Source organism: Rattus rattus, chromosome 14, assembly GCF_011064425.1.
Source record: "Rattus rattus isolate New Zealand chromosome 14, Rrattus_CSIRO_v1, whole genome shotgun sequence".
Lineage (NCBI taxonomy): Eukaryota > Metazoa > Chordata > Mammalia > Rodentia > Muridae > Rattus > Rattus rattus.
Genome location: NC_046167.1, coordinates 4,606,105 through 4,625,341, shown reverse-complemented (window position 1 = coordinate 4,625,341; position 19,237 = coordinate 4,606,105). Strand labels below are relative to the sequence as shown.

The 19,237-nt window shown below is 42.7% G+C and overlaps 1 protein-coding gene across 1 annotated transcript in view; it reads right to left on the bottom strand.

Moving 5' to 3' along the window:
• The window catches only part of C14H10orf67 (chromosome 14 C10orf67 homolog), a 137,289-nt gene that overhangs the window by 16,139 nt on the left and 101,913 nt on the right, over window positions 1–19,237 (bottom strand). Inside the window, exons 12-17 of the mRNA XM_032885175.1 lie at window positions 12,295–12,357; window positions 11,874–11,953; window positions 11,734–11,799; window positions 8,929–9,016; window positions 1,133–1,213; window positions 987–1,047 (exon numbers count right to left, since the gene is read on the bottom strand). Coding sequence (XP_032741066.1) covers window positions 987–1,047; window positions 1,133–1,213; window positions 8,929–9,016; window positions 11,734–11,799; window positions 11,874–11,953; window positions 12,295–12,357 — 439 coding nt within the window. The remainder of the gene's footprint in view (window positions 1–986; window positions 1,048–1,132; window positions 1,214–8,928; window positions 9,017–11,733; window positions 11,800–11,873; window positions 11,954–12,294; window positions 12,358–19,237) is intronic.

Genomic DNA, 19,237 nt, shown 5'->3' with positions numbered 1-19,237 from the left:
AGACACCCGGGAAGGAGATGCTTCACACTTTCTGCAGAGACTGGCATTTAAGCTCTTAGCTCACCGAATCTCCCTGCACAAACTCATTATCTAATCTACTTTTAAATGTTTCTAAACATGCCAAGCGAATCACTCACTCAGGGGTCAGTCAAGATCAATGCTAATAATACAAAGCGACATTATTATATCTTATTAATTTACTGTGCTCTACCAATTTATAAGCTTGAAATAATGAATTCCTTTCCCCCAACCCTGAATATTAATCCTGGGATCTCATATGCTCTAATCAAACACTTTACCACGGAGATCCACCCTCATCCCTCTCCCTGAGCACTCTTACTTAGATTTAATTTGGCTTCCAAGTTCAGAGGAAAGTTTTACGGATGTGTATGGACCAAATACATTGTAAAAATACATCCAATTTGAAGCTCTTTAAGGATTGATCAAAGAGAATTTTGCAAGAAACAGTTTTCTCTTTCTGCCAATTATTAAATTGGATAAACAGACATTTAACTAGTGCTTCAGAATTTTGTTTTTTTTTCATTTTTTTGCAGTCTAGTAAAAAGAAATGAAATTTTAACTGAGATAGCTTCTGAGTTTGAAAAATGGCAAAATATGCTTTCAACTAGCAGCAGTCAGAACACAGAGAGGCAAGAAGTTTATAAACTGAAAAAAAAATCTTGATTTCATCATGATACCAAATACCTCTGGCTAAACAAGAAAAACAAAATGGAGGGAGGGTTTCTGTGAGGGTTGATGCCAGTCTCGACTGGAGACTGAGGCTCAGAAGAGGGGGAAGAGAATGTTGAGGGAGAAAGGAGGAGATATGAAAGTTGATCTGTTTCGTGCACTCAGGCTATATGTGGACCTCTTTGTAACAGGACAGGGTCTTGTCCTGCTTTCCTTTGGTGTTGTGGGGGAGGTCACGGCTTCAGATATGCTGGGACTATGGAAAACACCTCCACTCCCACTCCCTAGATTCTTACCTTCCTGGTACTCCTTATTAGTCACCTGATCACTCTGTTCGTTCTCCAATTTGGACTCCATCTGAATATTAACCAAAACATTTCATTACTGAACTTTGGTAATATTAATGAGTTAAATGTTTACTAGGGAAAAACAATTGACCTACCATGGATGGACGAGGAAGGTGTGAAGGATTGGATATCTGTGCCATTTGCATACCGGAGTGCACAAACAAGGGCTTAACTTTCTGGAAGACACAAGTGGCAGATACTGCGAGTCAAGGGCAAATCATAGTTAAAGCAAAGCCATGTGGACACTGTGTTAGTCAGGCTCCTCTAGAGATGCAGACTCATATGGTGAACCTACGTATATACAAATGAGACTTGGTTTACCACTACAGTGGTTTACAGAGTATAGTCTGACTATGCCAACAATGGTTTTCTCCCTGTGGAAAGTTCAAGAAGGATGGCTGTATCAGCTTGGTTTTTTTTTGTTTTTTTGTTTTTTTTTGTTATATGCTGGAATCCTGAAGAGCTTGACTCTAACGCTAGCAAAGGCATGAACTGTCCAGTGAGAGTGAGGACAAGCAGTTGAAGAGCAAGAGCTTCCTTCTCCCATGTCCTTTCTGTAGGCTGCCAGCAGCAGAAGATGTCGCCCAAATTTAAGATGACCCTTCCCACCTCAAAAAGTTTGGATTTAGGGTGGGTCTCCTCACTTCAGTGATTCAGTCAGGACTCTCACAGTGGTACCCAGAGGCTGGGTTTCATTTTATTCCAGATGTAGTCAAGTTGACAACACACTCAAGAAAGAAGTCATCACACTCTGACTCCTAGGACCGGTAAACCCTGCTTCTAACTTACATATTCTAATATAGATGGAGAGATCCTTTCTTTTAAACCAGTGGCGGTATACGGCCAGAGCCCAAGCTACTTGAGTAACTAAGGCAGGAGGATTGTGTAAACTCAGACGTTTGGGACTAGCTTGGGCAATATAGAGATGCCCCACTCAAATCAACAACAGAAAGACTATCATCACCAACAAGGAGAAGCAGAGGCTCGCTTTTGAGACAACTCTGGTAGAGACAACTCTCCTTGGTATCTCCTCTACTCTTTCTTTTGCTTGTACCTTTAAACCAGGACTCTCTACAGCTTGGTCCATGCACACAGTTCCGTGCTTCTAGCTTAAAAAAACACGCTAAGAAACTCTCCTAAGCTGTTTCTGAAATGAGCATGAATAGACATAGTTTTCCTTCTTTATTATCCCCTAAACAATACGATATAGGAAACATTTACATGATATTAATTATGTAAATTATCCAAAGAAAAGTATCTTACATTAGGTAGTTCAAGTAATCTTGAGAGACTTAAAGTCTATGGGAGGATTATACAACATCACCCACAAACACTATGTTTTACATACGTGTGTGTGTGTGTGTGTGTATGTGTGTGCATGTGTGTATGTGTGTGTGTGCGTATGTGTGTATGTGTGTGTGCGTGTGTGTGTATACATGTGTGTGTATGTGTGTGTATGTGTGTGTGTGTGTGCATGTGTGTGTATACATTGTGTGTGTGTGTGTGTGTGTGTGTGTGTGTGTGTGCATGTGTGTGTGTGTGTGTGTGTGTGTGTGTGTGTGTGTGTGTGTGTAAGCATCCAAGGATCTTGCTACCTGTGTGGTCCTGGAACAAATACCCCTTAGATATGGAAGGGCACCAAACAGCAACAGGCCAGAAGTCACAAGGTTACTTCAAATCCCAAATGGCTGCTGGAACCTTCAGCAGATTGCCAGGAATGGACTGGCAACAAAGCAAGAGGAAAGACAAACAGGCAAGGGACGTTCTGCTGGGAGTTCTGGAGCAACAACACGAAGGCACCACTGGTACCAGACTGTTGGTAAATCACGGCGGGAAGGAGGCACAGGTGCAGTAGTTACAGGTGCCGTAGTTACAGGTGCATCATGCACGCTCGCCAGAGACAGTCTGGGGTCCAGGTGCGCTGCTTACCATGGGTGGGGTTTCCCTTACTTGTTTCTTTATTCCTTCCTGGTGAGTGTATTTATTCGTGTATTCATATGTATGTATGTGTTTCCATATGACTTTTTTTCTATCCTCGTAGCCTATCTGAAAGGGGTGTGAGGTTAAATGTTTAATGGGGGAAAACACCATTTAACCTACCAGTAGATGAAAAGCATTTGTTACAAGAGGACAGCCCTGCCACCTCTTTCTGTGGAGATCAGCACATTGGGGTGACAGTAGGCTGTGGGGGTAGGAAATGCACGCAGAAGAATATATGACCCGAGGAAACAAGAGCAGAAGACAATGGAGGTGAGTTTATCCAAGGGTGTTGTGGATATGATGTGGGAAAAGTTACAACCAAATAACACACGAGAGGAAAATTCAAGCCCAAATAAGATCTTCACTTCTTAGATTCCTCAAAGTTGTCATAGCCAATGGAAACCATAACCAAGGGGCTGGCGAGATGGCTCAGTGCTTGCTGTGTTATGGTGGGTCAGTCCCCAGCACCCACATGGCGGCTCACAGCCATCTGTAACTGCAGCTCCAGGGAATTCAACAGCCTTTTGGGGCACTAGACACAAGCATGGTACATGTACCCACAGTCAGACAAAACACTAATACACATAAAATTCAAAAAGTAAAAATGAAAAAAATATAATCATGAATGCCGTGAGACATAAGACTAAGGAAAGACACCACGCCTACTGTTCCGTGGCTCCTTTTACTGTGAGGACATTTGCCCAACTTAGTGAGTACAGATAAGAGTGGTCCAAGGTTCCTTTAACCCAGAGGTGGGGACACCATTCAGAATCTACCTAAATTGTTTGCTTTAACAAGGTACCCTGGCTCCAAGGGGAATCTGTAGCCTTAGTAACGAAAGGAGGATGCATCTAAGGGTCTGAGGTTAGAAGACAGCATCATGTGTACGTACATGATGTATATAAACCTGGAACATATACATATATGATACACAGAAACCAAACCTGTAACAGAGCTAATGCTTTTCCTGACAGTTACATCCGCTAGCCTGCCCCAAGGCACAGCATTAAAAGTCAGAGGAGAACCTTTTCCTTGATTTATCTGCAGCAGATCGGATAAACTATTGGCTAAAGAGACTTAAGAAATGCAATTAAAAATAAGTCTTAACAGTCTATATTTTAAAGGAATAGATGTATCAATTCTAAAAACACAGGAAATTTCTAAGCATATAAAACCGGAAAGATAGTATTGGAAAAGAGGAACACAAGTCCGTACGTGAGCTGATTAAAAGGATTACCAGAGAGTTGTTAGTGAGAAGGTGTGGGACTCACACAAAGACCCACAAATAAACTAGCAGAACAGGACAGTGTTTAGAAATAGACCAATAGAGTCACAGTTGATTACTGTAAGGCAAGACAACTTGTGAAACTGCACACACACACACACACACACACACACACACACACACAAATATACCAAAATGAGGTGGTCACATGGAATATGGAAGATTACAGTCTGGGCTAGGAGCACCAATGGGAGCATAGCCTGGCTCAGAGAGAACAGCTGAGATGGTCTTTTACCTTGATGGATTGGTGCATGCCTGAAATCCAGGCACTTGAGAAACTGAGGGAGGAGGACAGGGGGTTTGAACCAGCCTTGACTGCATAGTGAGACACTACTTGTCCTCAAAATAGGATACCTTTGAATTTCAGAGCGCTTAGACAATGGCAGGAAAAATATATAATGAGGGGCCAGGAGATGGCTCACTGGTTAAGTCCACCTGCTGCACCATCATAAAGACCAGAGTTCAGGTGCCCGTACAATAAACCAGGCATTTGTTGCTCACTTGTAATCCCAGCTCTGGCCAGGAGCGGATACTGGAGGCTGCTAGGGCTTGCTGGCTTTCTTCCTACCTGAGAAGACAAGACCTCCTGCTTCAGAGGCAGAGAAACGGTAAAGAATGCCCAACTACATCTGCCTGTCTCCCCACAGGTGCATTAGGTACCTACACACGTACGTGCACCACCGACACCCACACCAGTCAATCAGTTGATCAATGAGCGGTAAAACAACATTCTGACTAAAATTCGCTCGCAGAATAACAACATACTACAGCTAAGTGACAGTTCACGTGTACAACAGCGAAAGGGTGGGCTCAGGCAATGCAATTTCAGTTCTGTAAGTCGGAGGAATCTGTAGTCCAGACGCCCAGCAGTAGGAATGCAGTTGATATTAACAGAAGAGGGCACTTAGAGAGATCTAAAAGGCAAAATCCGTTATGTTTTGTATAATTTCCAAAGATGTTGGTCCTTCCCGAAGGAGTATCTAGTAATGGCCAGCGAAGACATTGAAAGATGCTCAATATCTTTCAGGGAAATAAACATGAAAGTGAGGTACCATAGTTTTAAAGATGAAAATCACAGACAAAGGCAGGCATGGCTGCACACACCTTTAATCCTAGTACCCAGGAGGATCTCTGTAAGTCTGAGGCCAGCTTGGTGAGCCTCTATCTCAAAAAGACAGACAGACAGACAGCCCCCACCCCACAAACAACTACAAGAAAATGTGATACTATTAATCTAGGAAGGATAGAGAGTATAGGGAACTCTCATCAACAGGAGGTAGAGTGCCAGCACTGCTCTGCTTCCACTGGTACGGTGTCATTTAGACGTCTGGATTAGATCAGTTCTTTTTGGATTCTGGATGTTGGTCCCCACTCTGACGCACAGCTAATAACGATCTATTCTGTGGACTGTGTGCTCGCTCTGCTTATAGTTTCTCTTAATGTATAAAACCTCTGTCTCATGGGGTCCCATGTGTTGACTCCTGGGGCTAGTTCCTGTGTTCTTGACAATCTGTTCAGAGAGCACTTGCCTACTCCGGTGTCCTGCAGGATGTCCCTGCGTTTCCCTCTAGCCGTTTCAGCATTTCAGATGTTAAAAATTAAGACCTTTGATCCATTTTGAATTAATTTTTATAAAGAATGAAAGGCACAAGTCTATTTTTTTCCTCTTGACAGCTATCCAGTTTTGCCAACACCATTCGTTGAATACACCACTTTATCCCCATTGGGCGTTTATGCCAGCTTTGTCAAATATTAGGTGACCACTGGGGCTAGAGAGACGGCTGCTCTTCCAGTGGACCCTAGTTCAGTTCCCAGCACCCGTAGGGCAGCTCACAGCTATCTGACACTCCATTTCTAGGGGACCTGACACCTTCACACATACGTACCTACAAACAAAACAGCAATGCACATAACAACTAAAAAGGGAGCATCAAAAAATTTTAGAAAGTTGGTGGCCATAGCTTCACTGCTTATTAGTGGGTTCTCTATTTTCCGTCCTCGGTCTTACCGTTTGCCCTCATCTTACTGTTTGTCTTTATACTAGCACCAGTCATTATCACGATGGTTCTGTGATACAGTTTGAGGGCCAGTACCCTGCTCTCTCAGGATTGCTTTGAGTATTTGGTCCTTTGTGGTTTTATGTGGATTTTTGAGGTTTTCTTTTCCCCTACATTTGTCAAATATGACATGGGAATTTTTATGGGTTGTATTAAATCTGTAGATTGATTTTGATAGTGCAGTCATGTTTACAGTTTAGTTCTGCCTGGACAGAAACTTAAACATGCTTTCCACTGTCCAGTGTCTTTTTATTCTTCCTTATGGAAGTATGAAATTTTGTTATAGAAGGCTTTCACTTTTTTGCTTAGGTTTATATCTCTCTCTCTCTCTCTCTCTCTCTCTCTCTATATATATATATATATATATATATATATATATAATTTTTTGAAGCTATTATGGACAAAATATTTTTTCCCGACTTCTTTCTCCAGAAGAACATTGTTGATATATACTAAGGCTAGGCTAGTGCTCTTTGATAAATACTGATTTCCATAGCCTGTAATTTTACTGTGTTTATCATACATAAAGAGTTTTCTAGTAGATTCTGTGGTGTCTTTAAAGTACAGAATTGTGTTATCTGCAAATAAGGATAGTTTGAATTCTTGTTTTGAACTTATGATAAGAAAAATTTGCCAATCACTTCACATTTTGAGTGTTGCCACCTATGTGGGCCTCACTGCAATCCTAGCATCCAACAGGCGAAGGCAAGATGACCATGAGTTCAAAACCAACTTCAGTTTTGTAGTGAGTTCAAAGCCAGCTGGGACTATATGGGACTCTGTCAGACTGAAAATGTCTGATTAAGCAACACAGCCTTCTTGTGGAACTTTCTGTTTTGTTTGTTCATCTGAATAAATATCCAAGATGAGGATAATGCCAGGTGAATATGTAACCTTCAGTGAGGAAGAGAAAAGGCAGAGAGAAAGATATTCTATGTGTTCTCTGTGTAGACTCATTTTGGAAGATTTTAAGAGAAAAGTATTACACTCCTCAGGTTTCTAAATAGATTTGATTACAAATGCTATCATGACAGGCTAGTTCAGAACTCTTTGATCTCCAGTAGTAACTTCTTCCTAAAAAATGATCGTAAAGTGATAAATACTGAAAAAATGTGAAGGAACATTACTTTAGACTATAAACCTCTTAATTTTTTAAAGAATTTATTCTCTCATATATTACAGTTTTCCCTTCTTTCTCTCCTCCCAGCACTGTCTCCATGGTATGTCTCCCCATCTACTCTTCTGTTTCTCTTCAGAAGGGGGCAGGCCTCTCTGGGGCATCAACTAAACATGGCATATTCAAGGTATAATAAGGCTAGGCACCTCCTTGCATATTAAGGATGGACATAGCAACCCAGTAGGAGGGGGGAAAGTCCCAAGGCAGGTGACAGAGTCAGGGACAGTCCCTGCATCCACTGTTAGGAGTCCCACAGGAACACTAAGGTACACGACCGTAACATGATCATATAAGCTACACAAACCATAACACGACAACGAGCCTCTTAAGACACACCCTGCGGCCTGATTCTTATGCCCCATTGTAAAAAACACCCAACGGATCCAAAGACAACTTTAGCCTCATAGCAGAAACTTATGAGTTACTACCATGTCGATTGACTTGTCAGTCGAAGTTTACCAGATCCATTTCTATTCCAAATAAAAAAAAAATTATAAACATCTCCATTTACTTTTTGCAAGCAGAACTCTTTCATTAAGACAGAGCAAGTAGTAGTCTATTTCAGTGTTAGACTTGACCTACAGGTCTCCGAGTAGGGTGCATGTGCCACAGGGGTTCACATATTGGAGACTTGATCTCCAACGTGTCATAAAGGCGTGATGGAACCTTCAGAAGGTGGTGGCTAGTGGGCGGTCCTAGTGTCCCTTTGGGGTATGTTATCAAAAGGTAGTTCTTGGGCAGCTCTTGCATTTTCACTAGATGGTGCTTACATGGAGGAAGCCTGGATTCTCTTGTTCTCTCTGCTCCCTGACTCAGGATGTGAATACTTGTTCTGACAGACTCTCCTGCCACTGTTGTTTGTCATGAAATGATGCGGCCAAGAGGAAGCCCTTGCTGTCAGCCTACACAGTTATTGGATTTTGAAGCTCTGTGAGCTAAGCGAACCCCTTTATTTTGTCATGGTGATGAAAATTTGGTAAGTACAGTTTCTAATTCAAAACGAATGACTCAGCGCTCACTCTTCTTCCTTTTGGAGGTGACTGGAGACTTGACGCATGAGCTTTCATACTCCCCAACGCAGTATCTATGGTCAAAGATGAACAAATGGGCAGACACCACTTTTCAGTATAAGTAGCACACTCTGGGACCTGCACTGGCTTCCATCATAGCTCAACCATCACGCTGCATTACAAGTCTTGTTTACACATCAGTGTCTCACACCAACTGAGCTCTTTGGGGCCCTGCACTTGCTCTATCCCCCCAGTAGCTGGGTGACTCTTATGTGTTAGTTCCAGAGCCTATGGTGTGATAACAGTTCAGTAAAGGATATCTATCTTTCATAGACATAAACATCTGTATTTCAGAGACCATCTAAGTAGTCTATGTACTTACGACATAATTGAAGGAGCTGTCAGCAGTCACCGCACACTGCCGATAAAGTGCTTGTCTAGTGAACATCTCGTTCTTTAGGACGTGAAAGCTGTGACAGAAGAAGTTACATAATAAGGTGTTTAGCCATCCTAGGATGAGAACAACACATACTGTGTTGGTAGGAACCACATTAAAATTTTAAATATTCCCAAATAAAAAAATTAAAAGTAATTTAAACATTTCTTCCTTAAAAAACTTACATATCCTAGCTCTGGGAAGAAATATATATATATGATTAACTATCCCTACAAGTCCAGACTACAGATTCTCATTGAAATGAGGTTATTTTTGAGAAATGTGTGTTTTTAGATCTGGGGCACAAATATTTGGGGGGACTGTGGGATATGTTATTCTACTAGAAATCAAGGGATCATCAAAGATTAGGTAAAAACAGTGCATTTCTCACCTCCGGGAGGCTCCCACTGACTTGAGATTGGAGAAAGTAAGTGTCAGAAATAACAAGAACCACAATTTACTACGTAAGAAATATCTAGCTCATTTCCACTGTTGACAGTGCTAGACTGAAGAGATTCATTGTTAGAGACATAAGGTCTGGTGTGGCTGGACATGCTTTTTCTAGTGATTATAAATGAATAAAACTATCACAGCAAATGTGGGGAGTATGCTCACTTGTCTAGTATGGGCAAGATCCTGAGCAACAACCCCAGTATCAGAGAAAAAAAAAACCAAAAGACAATGGAACAATTAACGACTCTCTAATCCCCTCCCATGCCCTACCCTTTTGAATATGAGCATTTATAAGCATGATTGACAGCTATGTTAATACAATGCCTGCCCCACTTTCCGTGTGGGAGCAAATGGGCTCATCCACAACTCTAGGAGCCCATAAGAGCCTCATGAATTCAGGTCATGAGAATGGAGACTCTGAGATCACAAGTCTTAAAAGGGTTTAGACTTGAGTGGACACTGTAATGGGTAAGATGAAGGGAGAAGGAGTTGAAGTGTCCTGGGATTGCATTTGGCATGTACTAGAGGCATAGATAATTTGGGTCAAAGGAGTAGCCGTGGTAGACCGAATATTCCTTGCCACTAAAATGCCCACTCCTTCCCCATTCCCTCTCTGTAATGTGTGTAGTGTGCATGCGTGCATATAGGTGTGTTACGGTTACTCACCACACACCCGGTAGCTATGTATTGTTCACTCCATTTTTCCATTTATTTCAACTGCTCTATAATTTCTTACTTTTCACTCTCCATGTGTTTGTGTGTGCAGACATGAGTATGCCACAGAGCACTTGTCAGAGGGTCAGAGGACAGCTATGGGAGCCATTTCTGTTCTCGTCCTGCCTGGATTCTCACAAGAGAACTGCCCTAAGTTGAAGACCTGCTTGGGCTATAGCATGAGACATTGGATTTACAGAAAAGAACAAAAAGTAGCTATTCCACCGAGCACAAAACAGTCACCTGTAGACACGTGGAACAGAACAGGAACACAGAGATCATTTTTCCCCTGAGGAGGGGACTTGGGATCCCTATCTGGTGTTGTTTTTGGTATCACATGAGATCTTGGTTGTTATCCAGTCCTAACAATTTCAGCCTTTGGTGTAGGATTTTTACCCACCATGGGTAGAATGTGGTTATGACATGCAGGGCTAACATAATATGTTTCACCCTGCAGAGTGAATGCAGTGCGTTAATGTCATGCAAGAGTTTCAAGCTTAGCTACACTGACCTACCTCAGCCCATCACTGCCCCCCCATACATCTCTTGCAAAGAAACTTCCAATACATAATAGATAAGAAAACACAAGTGAACAGGAAATGCATTTTCTAATGCTCACATGATAGGATATGGTGGGAAAGGAACTTTAATTTACATGGCATATATATTCAATAGAAACATTAGCACAACTATTTAGGATTTAGTTTCTTTCCTCTCTCTCCTCACTTGCTCCTCCTTCCCTTCCTCCTGTTTTTTTCCCATCCATGTTCATGTTTTCTTAGTGTTCTATTTACTTAGTCCAGGTTCTCTATGAACTTACTATGTAGGTAAGGCTAGCTTTATACTCCTAGTAATCCTCCTGCTCCAGCGTCCCAAGTGCTGGGATTAAAAGTGTGTGCTACAGAACTTTGCTCAGAATTTCTACTCTCATCATCAAAAAGATGAAGATGAAGAAGAAGAAGAAGAAGAAGAAGAAGAAGAAGAAGAAGAAGAAGAAGAAGAAGAGGAGGAGGAGGAGGAGGAGGAGAGGAGGAGGAGGAGGAGGGAGGGGAGGATGAGGAGGAGGAGGAGGAGGAGGAGGAGGAGGAGGAGGAGGAGGAGGAGAAGGAGAAGGAGAAGGAGAGGAAGAGGAAGAGGGAGGAGAAGGGGGAGGAGGAGGAGGAAGAAAAAGAAAGGTAAACAATTCAGGGGGAAGAAATTAAGTGATATGTGAGTAAAGTACGGGCGAGGGACTATGGACTTGTGGGTAAAGGATCTAGACACCAAGCACTTTGTGAAGATGACTCAGACCAATTTTCTTCACCAGGTCCAAACTGCTGCTGAGGAAGATGCCTGTGTGTGTCAGATTCCATTCAGGATGGAAACAACGGGCCAGAGAACGAGAGTCTTGAATTCCTCTTTCTTCTGTACGACTCTGCACACTTCTCTATTCTCCACCAACTATGCTGTGTTTCATATTAAGAGTACATGAGGCCCTTTAGCATTAATTATATAAAGAAAAACAGAGGAGTCCTCACTGTCTCAAAGGATGAATGAGTGGCTGTATTTCTACAAGTCCAATTTTTATATATCCCCACACAGTACCTGTTCCTGAGGATGAGGAATTTCTTCTCCCAGTTTTTGCTGGAGTGATCAGTATCCTTTTTAAACCTGGAATACATTTTTAGGTGGTTAATTGGTGCCTCTGCTGCAAATGGACAGCCCTGAGTCATTAAGGCTGATACCTTTCTATTTTCTTCTCCTCCTCTTCCAATGCAGATTTTAAAAGACTTATTTGACTCTCCAGAATTTTTTTTTCTTCTTCCTTTTAATAAAAAACAAAACAAGAAACAAGAAACAAAAGCAAACAAAACCACAGCACAAGGTTAAGGGCATGAATAGACTCACTCCTCCCTCCTCAAGGAGAAAAGGCTATTTCTGCTAAACAGTAAACAAACCCTGAGAAAAATGTTGAGATTCTCTTCAGAGAACAATGAGATACCCTTGAAAGTCTGTGGAAGTTAGAAGACTTCAAGAAAAACGAACACTCCTATTTCCTGTAAATGATTACTTTGTTATTTCTTAAGGCTGGCTGGAATCTATAAGCGATCATGAGGTTAAGAATTGAGATCCTAGATGGTGAACTAGGATTAGTCATTTTCATACCTTAATCATCTGATATCTCATAAATAAATCTTCAGGCACCATATTAGGTACTAGAAATGCAACCTGTGGAGAGAAAGAGCCATGGTGAAGACAAAATGTCAGGTTGAAGATTAATGCCTTAAGATGGTCTTTCTTTCTGTTTTATCTTTTTTTTTTTTTTTTTTAAAAAAGGAAACAGAGACTCAAAATTTGCCATCTGTAGCCCAGAGGTCCTCACTGTCTCACTTAATCCCTAAAACCCAGTGTGCACAGGACACACGCACAGATGGGAAACCACGATGCTACGTGTTCAATTTTACCATTATATAACTAAAGCCTTTTAAAAGGCTTCCTTTCTGTGCACAAGTGTTTTACTTATATGCACACCACCTTGTGCCTGGGTCCCACAGAAATCAGAAGGCATCAGATTTCCTGGAACTGGAGCTATACACAGTTGCTAGTCACCATGTGGATGCCGGGAATTGAAGCCAAGTCCTCTGAAAGAGCAATGGGTGCTCTTAACCACTTGAGCAGTCTTTCTAGCCCAATGTACCTTTACATGTCTTAAAAAGTGAGGCAGGGAGCTATTTACCATTGAAGCCAGAAGCTTTTAAAAAACAGAAACAAACAAACAAACAACAACAATAAAACCCAAGCACTTGAAAATTATAGTAAGTTTCTATTGCTATACTTTCCTGTTAGAAGGACGGCAGGTTATTTGGAAGTGAGAAAATGTATTGTGTATCGAAGCTTGGGGGATAGTTGGTGAGTGCTTGCCTTGCTAACACCACCATGCCCAGAATCCATGTTAAAAATTCAGGCTTGGCAGCTTCAGCTTCTAATTCTAGAGGTGGGGAAGAGGAGACAGGTGGATCTCCTGAACTTACCATTGGGGATATCGAGATACCCCACATTGGGGTAAAATTTTTTACCATTTAGATCATATAGTTCCCAAATAAAAGACACAAAAATCTTTAGATTGTAAGCTTAAAAGCAGTAGAGCCAGGCAGATCTCCACCCTCTAAGCTGTTTTGTTTACTTACCTGTCAGTAACCCGGAGATTATCACTCACCATGTTTCACCAGGGCTCCAACAAGTTAGCTCTCATGGCTAGGGCTCAGGGTCCATCTACCCCATGATGACTTAGTCCTTCTTCCTCATGGTCCCTGCCTGATACCACCTCTCTCTGTTCCCCCCAGTAATTGGCTGCTGCCCATGATCTTTAGCCAATACTTTTAAATCAGGGAGCACAAGGGTTACATAACACAAAGGCCGCTCTACATGAGGATCTGCTCTTGGAGCAACCAGATCTTGGGGTATGGAGTTTAGTGTTTGAATACAAGCAGCACCAGACCAACCCCTGAAACCCTGTGTGAAAAAGGAGGAGGAGGGAGGAGGAGGAAGGGAGGTAGGGGAATGAGGAGGAGGAGGAGGAGAGAAAAAGTGTCAGTCACATGGTTCCAGAGGGGTGACAGCTCAATGAATCCTTATGGGAATATGCTCACACCCATCTGAATTCACCAATAAACAAGTGTATATTGTGTGTGAAACTCTTGGCTGGGCTGAAAGCATAGCTCAGTGGCAGAATATTTAGCTAGTTCACATGAGATTTTAGTTCTTTCTCCAGAAACACACACACACACACACACACACACTCACATGCACACCTCCACACACTCACATGCACACACATGCACATGCACACACATGCACATGCACACACACTCACATGCACACACACACTCACATGCACACACAGTCACATGCACACCTACACACACATGCACACATGCACATGCACACACACACATGTACACACTCACACACATGCACATGCACACACACACACTCACATGCACACATACACACACATGTACACATGCACGCATGCACAGATACAAATCTTGGTTAATAAATCTTATATTTCTACGTAGCAGTAGAAAAGTTTCTAATCAACACTACCAGTGCATTTTCAAGTGATGCTCTGTGATTTCCTCATAGCTTCAAGATCCATTGCCTTTCGTGGTAGAGTTGACTGTGGTAAGGAAGGTCTGAAGCCAGGTCTTGGTGTAAGGATTAGAGAGAGCTGAGCAGTTCTGCATTCTAAAGAGAACGAGCTCCCTCAGATAAACAAAAGGAAGAGCTGAAAAGATGGAGCAAACCTGCAAAGTGGGAGGTACCAGTGTTTGATGGGCAGTTAATGACCAATACGCAGACTGGTAAGTGCTCGATTTGGAGTAGCATCTGGATGACACAAGCTCAGTCACTTACCTAATGTCAGCTTGCTCAAACTCACGTACACAGAGGTGTAATGTGTGTAGGTGGTACAGGGGGAGTGCTCAGAGAAATCACAGCATCAGATTGCATTTAGCTCTGAATCTTGATGGTCAATTTTCACTATTTTATTTAGCATAATTCTCTGTGGGTGAACCATGGGCCACAGGGGTTGGTTCTCTGTTTCCGCCATGTGAGTCCCAAACTCAGGAGGTCAGGCTTGGCAGAAAGTCCTTTACCCATGTTGTGGGTTGGTCCTGATTCTCATCTTTGCCAGATTTAGAAGTTCTTATGAGATCAATACTTTGTTTGTTTGGTGGGGGCTCTGGGAGGGAGGGGGAAGGGGAGGAAGGAGGGGAGAGATTCTTCCTCTATCGCTTTCACCTCATAAATTAAAAGGACTCTCACTGAACCTGCAACTCACTGATTGGCCGGATTGGCTGGCCATTAAGCTCCAAGGATTCTCCTGTCCCCACATCCCAATGTTGTAATTAACAGGTGCACACTGCCATGCCCAGTGGTGCCAAGGATCCAAACTCAGGTTCTTGTGCGTGAACGGCACAGTACCACACGATGAACAATCTCTCCAGTCCTGCACATGGCGTTGGTGAAGCACAGTTCTGGGTATAGCAAAAGAGCATTTCCAACTCTGAAAGCCAGTCTGTACATATGTGGCACTGTTCTATAGACTGGGTGCAGGGGGAGCCACGGAATCAAGGGTGAAAATGAGGAGGCCAGTGAGTGTGGGCATTCTCATTCTGTATCTAGTCAGTCATGATGTGAGTGGTTTTGCTCTAGTCCACCCTCTCTGACATGATGGACAAAAATACCTGAAGCCACGGGCAAAACAAATGTTCCTCCATTGTGTTGTTTTCTTGATTGATAGTGACAAGAAGTATGAAAACCACATTGATTAAACAAAATGAACATTGGCGCAGTAAGCAGAGTGAGGTGAGATTCAGCAGCAGATTTAACTCAGGACTAAGAACACAGCTCAATTGGTAGAGTGCTGATTCAGTACATGGAAGGCTCAGAATTCGATCCCCAGCACACATAAGAGAGGTGTGGTACGGCGGTGAGGAGGGCCAGTATAGTGAATAGTTTGCTAACTTGGGACTCACCTTGGTTTGGGCTATGTGCATAGCCCTCTTCTAACAATGCACTTGGCGTCCTGAGATTTCATCTGCCTGTGCTATGGGCGAATCTCTTTCTCTGAATAATGCACCCAGCCACCTGTTGACTGAGGACCCCAGTCTGTGGGGAGGTGTACATCCACCACCTCTGAACAATGCCCTAAGTTTCTCCTTTCCTTAAAACAGATTCTGCTCACTGGCACTTTCTTTGTGTCCAGTGACAGAGTGGGAGCCTCTCTGTCTTAAGCTCGTGCTTGGGTGAGCGTGCAGTAGAGCAAATTGTAGCATCAAAGTGGCCTTTTAGGGAGAACCCTCTGTCTCCCAGCTTATGCTTAGGCATGACCGAGCGTCATATGATTAAAATTACATACTTTTTAGAAACAGGCATGCATGGTAGAGCAAACATTTGTATAACTTAATCTGTCAGCCAAATCAGAGAAGTATCTAAACTGTGCTTTTTAACAAGCAAACTTCTTTTAAATCCAATAGAAGGAATCCCTAAGCAGTGACCGAGGATGTTGAAACCCTCATTTGAGTGGCCTTGCTGTCGATATTGGCAGTGTATTTCTTTCTGGTCTCTAGTCCTGCTTTGATGTGAATGAAGCTTTCTTGTTACTTTAAGATCTATGTAGACTTTTTTTTTAATCAATTCTTTGAATAAGAAGCCAAGAACATGGAAACACCTGTTCCAAACCCTGACCAGCAGAAGCAGTGGTGCCAGCACTCAGGATATGGAGGTGAAGGGTTAGGAATGCAAGGTCCTTGGTGGTGAGTTAGAGGCCAGCCTGAGATATGTACAGACTCTGCCTCACAAAACAAACAGACAAAAATAGCAATTAATCAAAATTATAGGTTCACCATGCCTGAGGGCAGCTTTTTATCTCTTGACTTTTAACACAGATCTTTTGTAACCATTGGAAATGCTGGGGGAGGAATTGAAAAAAATGGAAAAAAAACAAAAACAAAAAAGATCATCCAAGTGACAGGAGACAGACACATTTAAGGACCACTCCATCCATTTGTCCCCAACAAAAACAGTCCCCTGGAGCGGTCTCTCTGCAAAGCCATGTGGTACAGAGTGAACTCAGAGCTGTAGACCACTGAGGTCACTGGACAAAATCTCCAAGCAACTCAAGGTTTTCACCACAATGCTAAAGAAATTTAACCCCAGTTTTAAAACGTCTATCTCAGATAATTAGGAAAACAAAACGGAAAAAAAAATGCCATATTGAAAGGTATTGGTGTCTTATTTTACAGTATCCCAATTCATGCCAGGGATTAAAGATTCATTTTAACATTCCGTGTTTGGATTTGTGGTGAAATTCAGTACCAATTTTTAAGGTCCTGGTTTTCCCAAAGGATGATCAACTGTGGAACTAGAGATAAGACTGCGCTACGGGCCTATCTCCTCTGATGTAAATAATTATTCAGTCTTCCCAAAAGATAGTGTAATCGTGACAATGGAGATACCATTTCTTTTCATCAAAAACAAAACAAAAAAGCAAGCAAAGCACCTCCCGTTGACTACAATATTTGTTCCTTGTCCCAAGTCAAATTTTCCACCTTGCTACAGCACATTCTACTGAATCCTGGCGCTGCCACTCTGTTTTGCCAGCTGCTGACATTCCTCTTTCTCCGGAATACACGTGCTGGTCTTTCTGTGGCCACTGCATTGACAGGTGCAAACACTGGACTGCCAAGCAGAGATGGAAATGAAAACCGATGGGCGGTACTTAGCTTCCCGAGAGGGAGAACATACATCGAATGACTGTATTTGCACAATCAAAAGATGATTATGAATCATTTCCACAAGGATGTCTCTCTTTTGACTTTTTATATTATTATAACTAAAATTTCAAAACTGAGAACATTTCATTTTAGGGGCCAGAGAGATGGCTCAGCAGTTAAAAGCATGGGCTGTGCTTGTTGTGAACCCAAGTTCCATTTGCAGCATCGACACGGTGGCTCACAGCCATCTGTAACTCCAGTTTCGGGGAATCCAAAGTTCTCTTTGACTTCTGTGGGTACCGGCCACAAATAATTTTCACTGATATTAGAACTTATGCTTTTAAAAATTTCTTAAAACTTATATGAAACAACTTCTTAAATTTGGAGTCGATAGCCAAGGTTTGGAATAGAAGAAACGTCACATTCCTTGTAATAGCCACATACACCTGTTTTCTTTTCCGTCTTGTCAAAAGTTCTTTCTCTCCTAATTCCTGTTGGTATAAGGCTTTGGCTACTCTTTCTGAGCCTAGTGAAAGGCATTTCTCTCTCGCCACCCTCAAATGCATCACGGTCAAAATCATCTTTTAACTGGGATAGGTAATCTCAATCATTCGCTCGATGAGACAGAGACTCCGTAAGAAAGCGAGCGTCTGCGCATGCTTGTGAGGGATGACGTAGCTTCTGGGCAGGTCTGTGAGGGGCCATCCTGGTTAGGGCTATAGAGAGAGGGGGCCCTTTCCTGAAAGTGAGTACCACCATTGCTTACCTTTGGGTGTTAGACTGCATAAAGAGGAGGCTAGCTAAGCCACGCACCGTGTTCACCCTTCTCTGCTTCCTGACAGTGTATGGAAAGTCACTGGCTGCCACAAACTCCTGACGTTCATATTCCACTGCCAGGAAGGACAACGCCTAGGCGCTAAGAGTCAGGACACCCTTCTCACCCCAAACTGCTCTTGTCAGGGCATTTTACCACGGCGGCAGGAAAGAAAAGGAAATTAAGGCACTAACAAAGAAATTACTTTTTTTTGGTCTAAATGCTTACTAAATGGTCAAGTGACCTTTATATGAACACTATCGTTATCTTGCTAGCAAACGACTACCTCTGACCGGCACCAGTACACCAGGGGTAGCCATGGAAGGCGAAGGAAGAGGAGTTAGCTGCACGCGGAAGAGTTTAGTCTTTGTGGGCACAACATACAGGGTTTCAGAGCAGCTCAGGTGGCTGGAGAGACTCGTCCTTGCACCCAGAAATTTTGTTAATGGTGGGTTTTATCCATAACAGATATCAAGTCATGAATTTAGGAGACTGTATAAGAAAAAATACGTATCTAGAATTTAAGAGGTGGCCTGAGGATTGGATAACAAACACTCAAGTGAGCAGAATCTCTCCGCTGCAAAGCAAATATAAAAGGAATCTGGGAGATTGGCGGTGCTGGGCATGGAACCCAGGGCCTTGAAGTCCTAGGCAAGTGTTCTACCACTGAACTACACTGCACATAGAGGGAGGCTATGCTACAGCAAAGCTGAGCTACAGTGCACTCCATGTCAGTCTTAGAGGACACAGAACAACGGAAGCAAATGGAGAACAAAACAAGTGAGATAAAGGTAGAAAGCCTGGGTAGTCGCGATGGTTCTGCAGGCGCGAGCACACGGCACTGAGTGTGGCCGACCATGCCAGTCCATGGGATCCACAGGGTAGAAGGAAAGAACTAATTCTCACCGGTAAGCAAAAGCGCTTGAACAGCATAAAGCCCTTTGAGCGATTTTTGAATCATTTTCGCTTGTTCAGGAAATACTAAATGCTAATTTCTCTAACAAGTTTTAGTCCC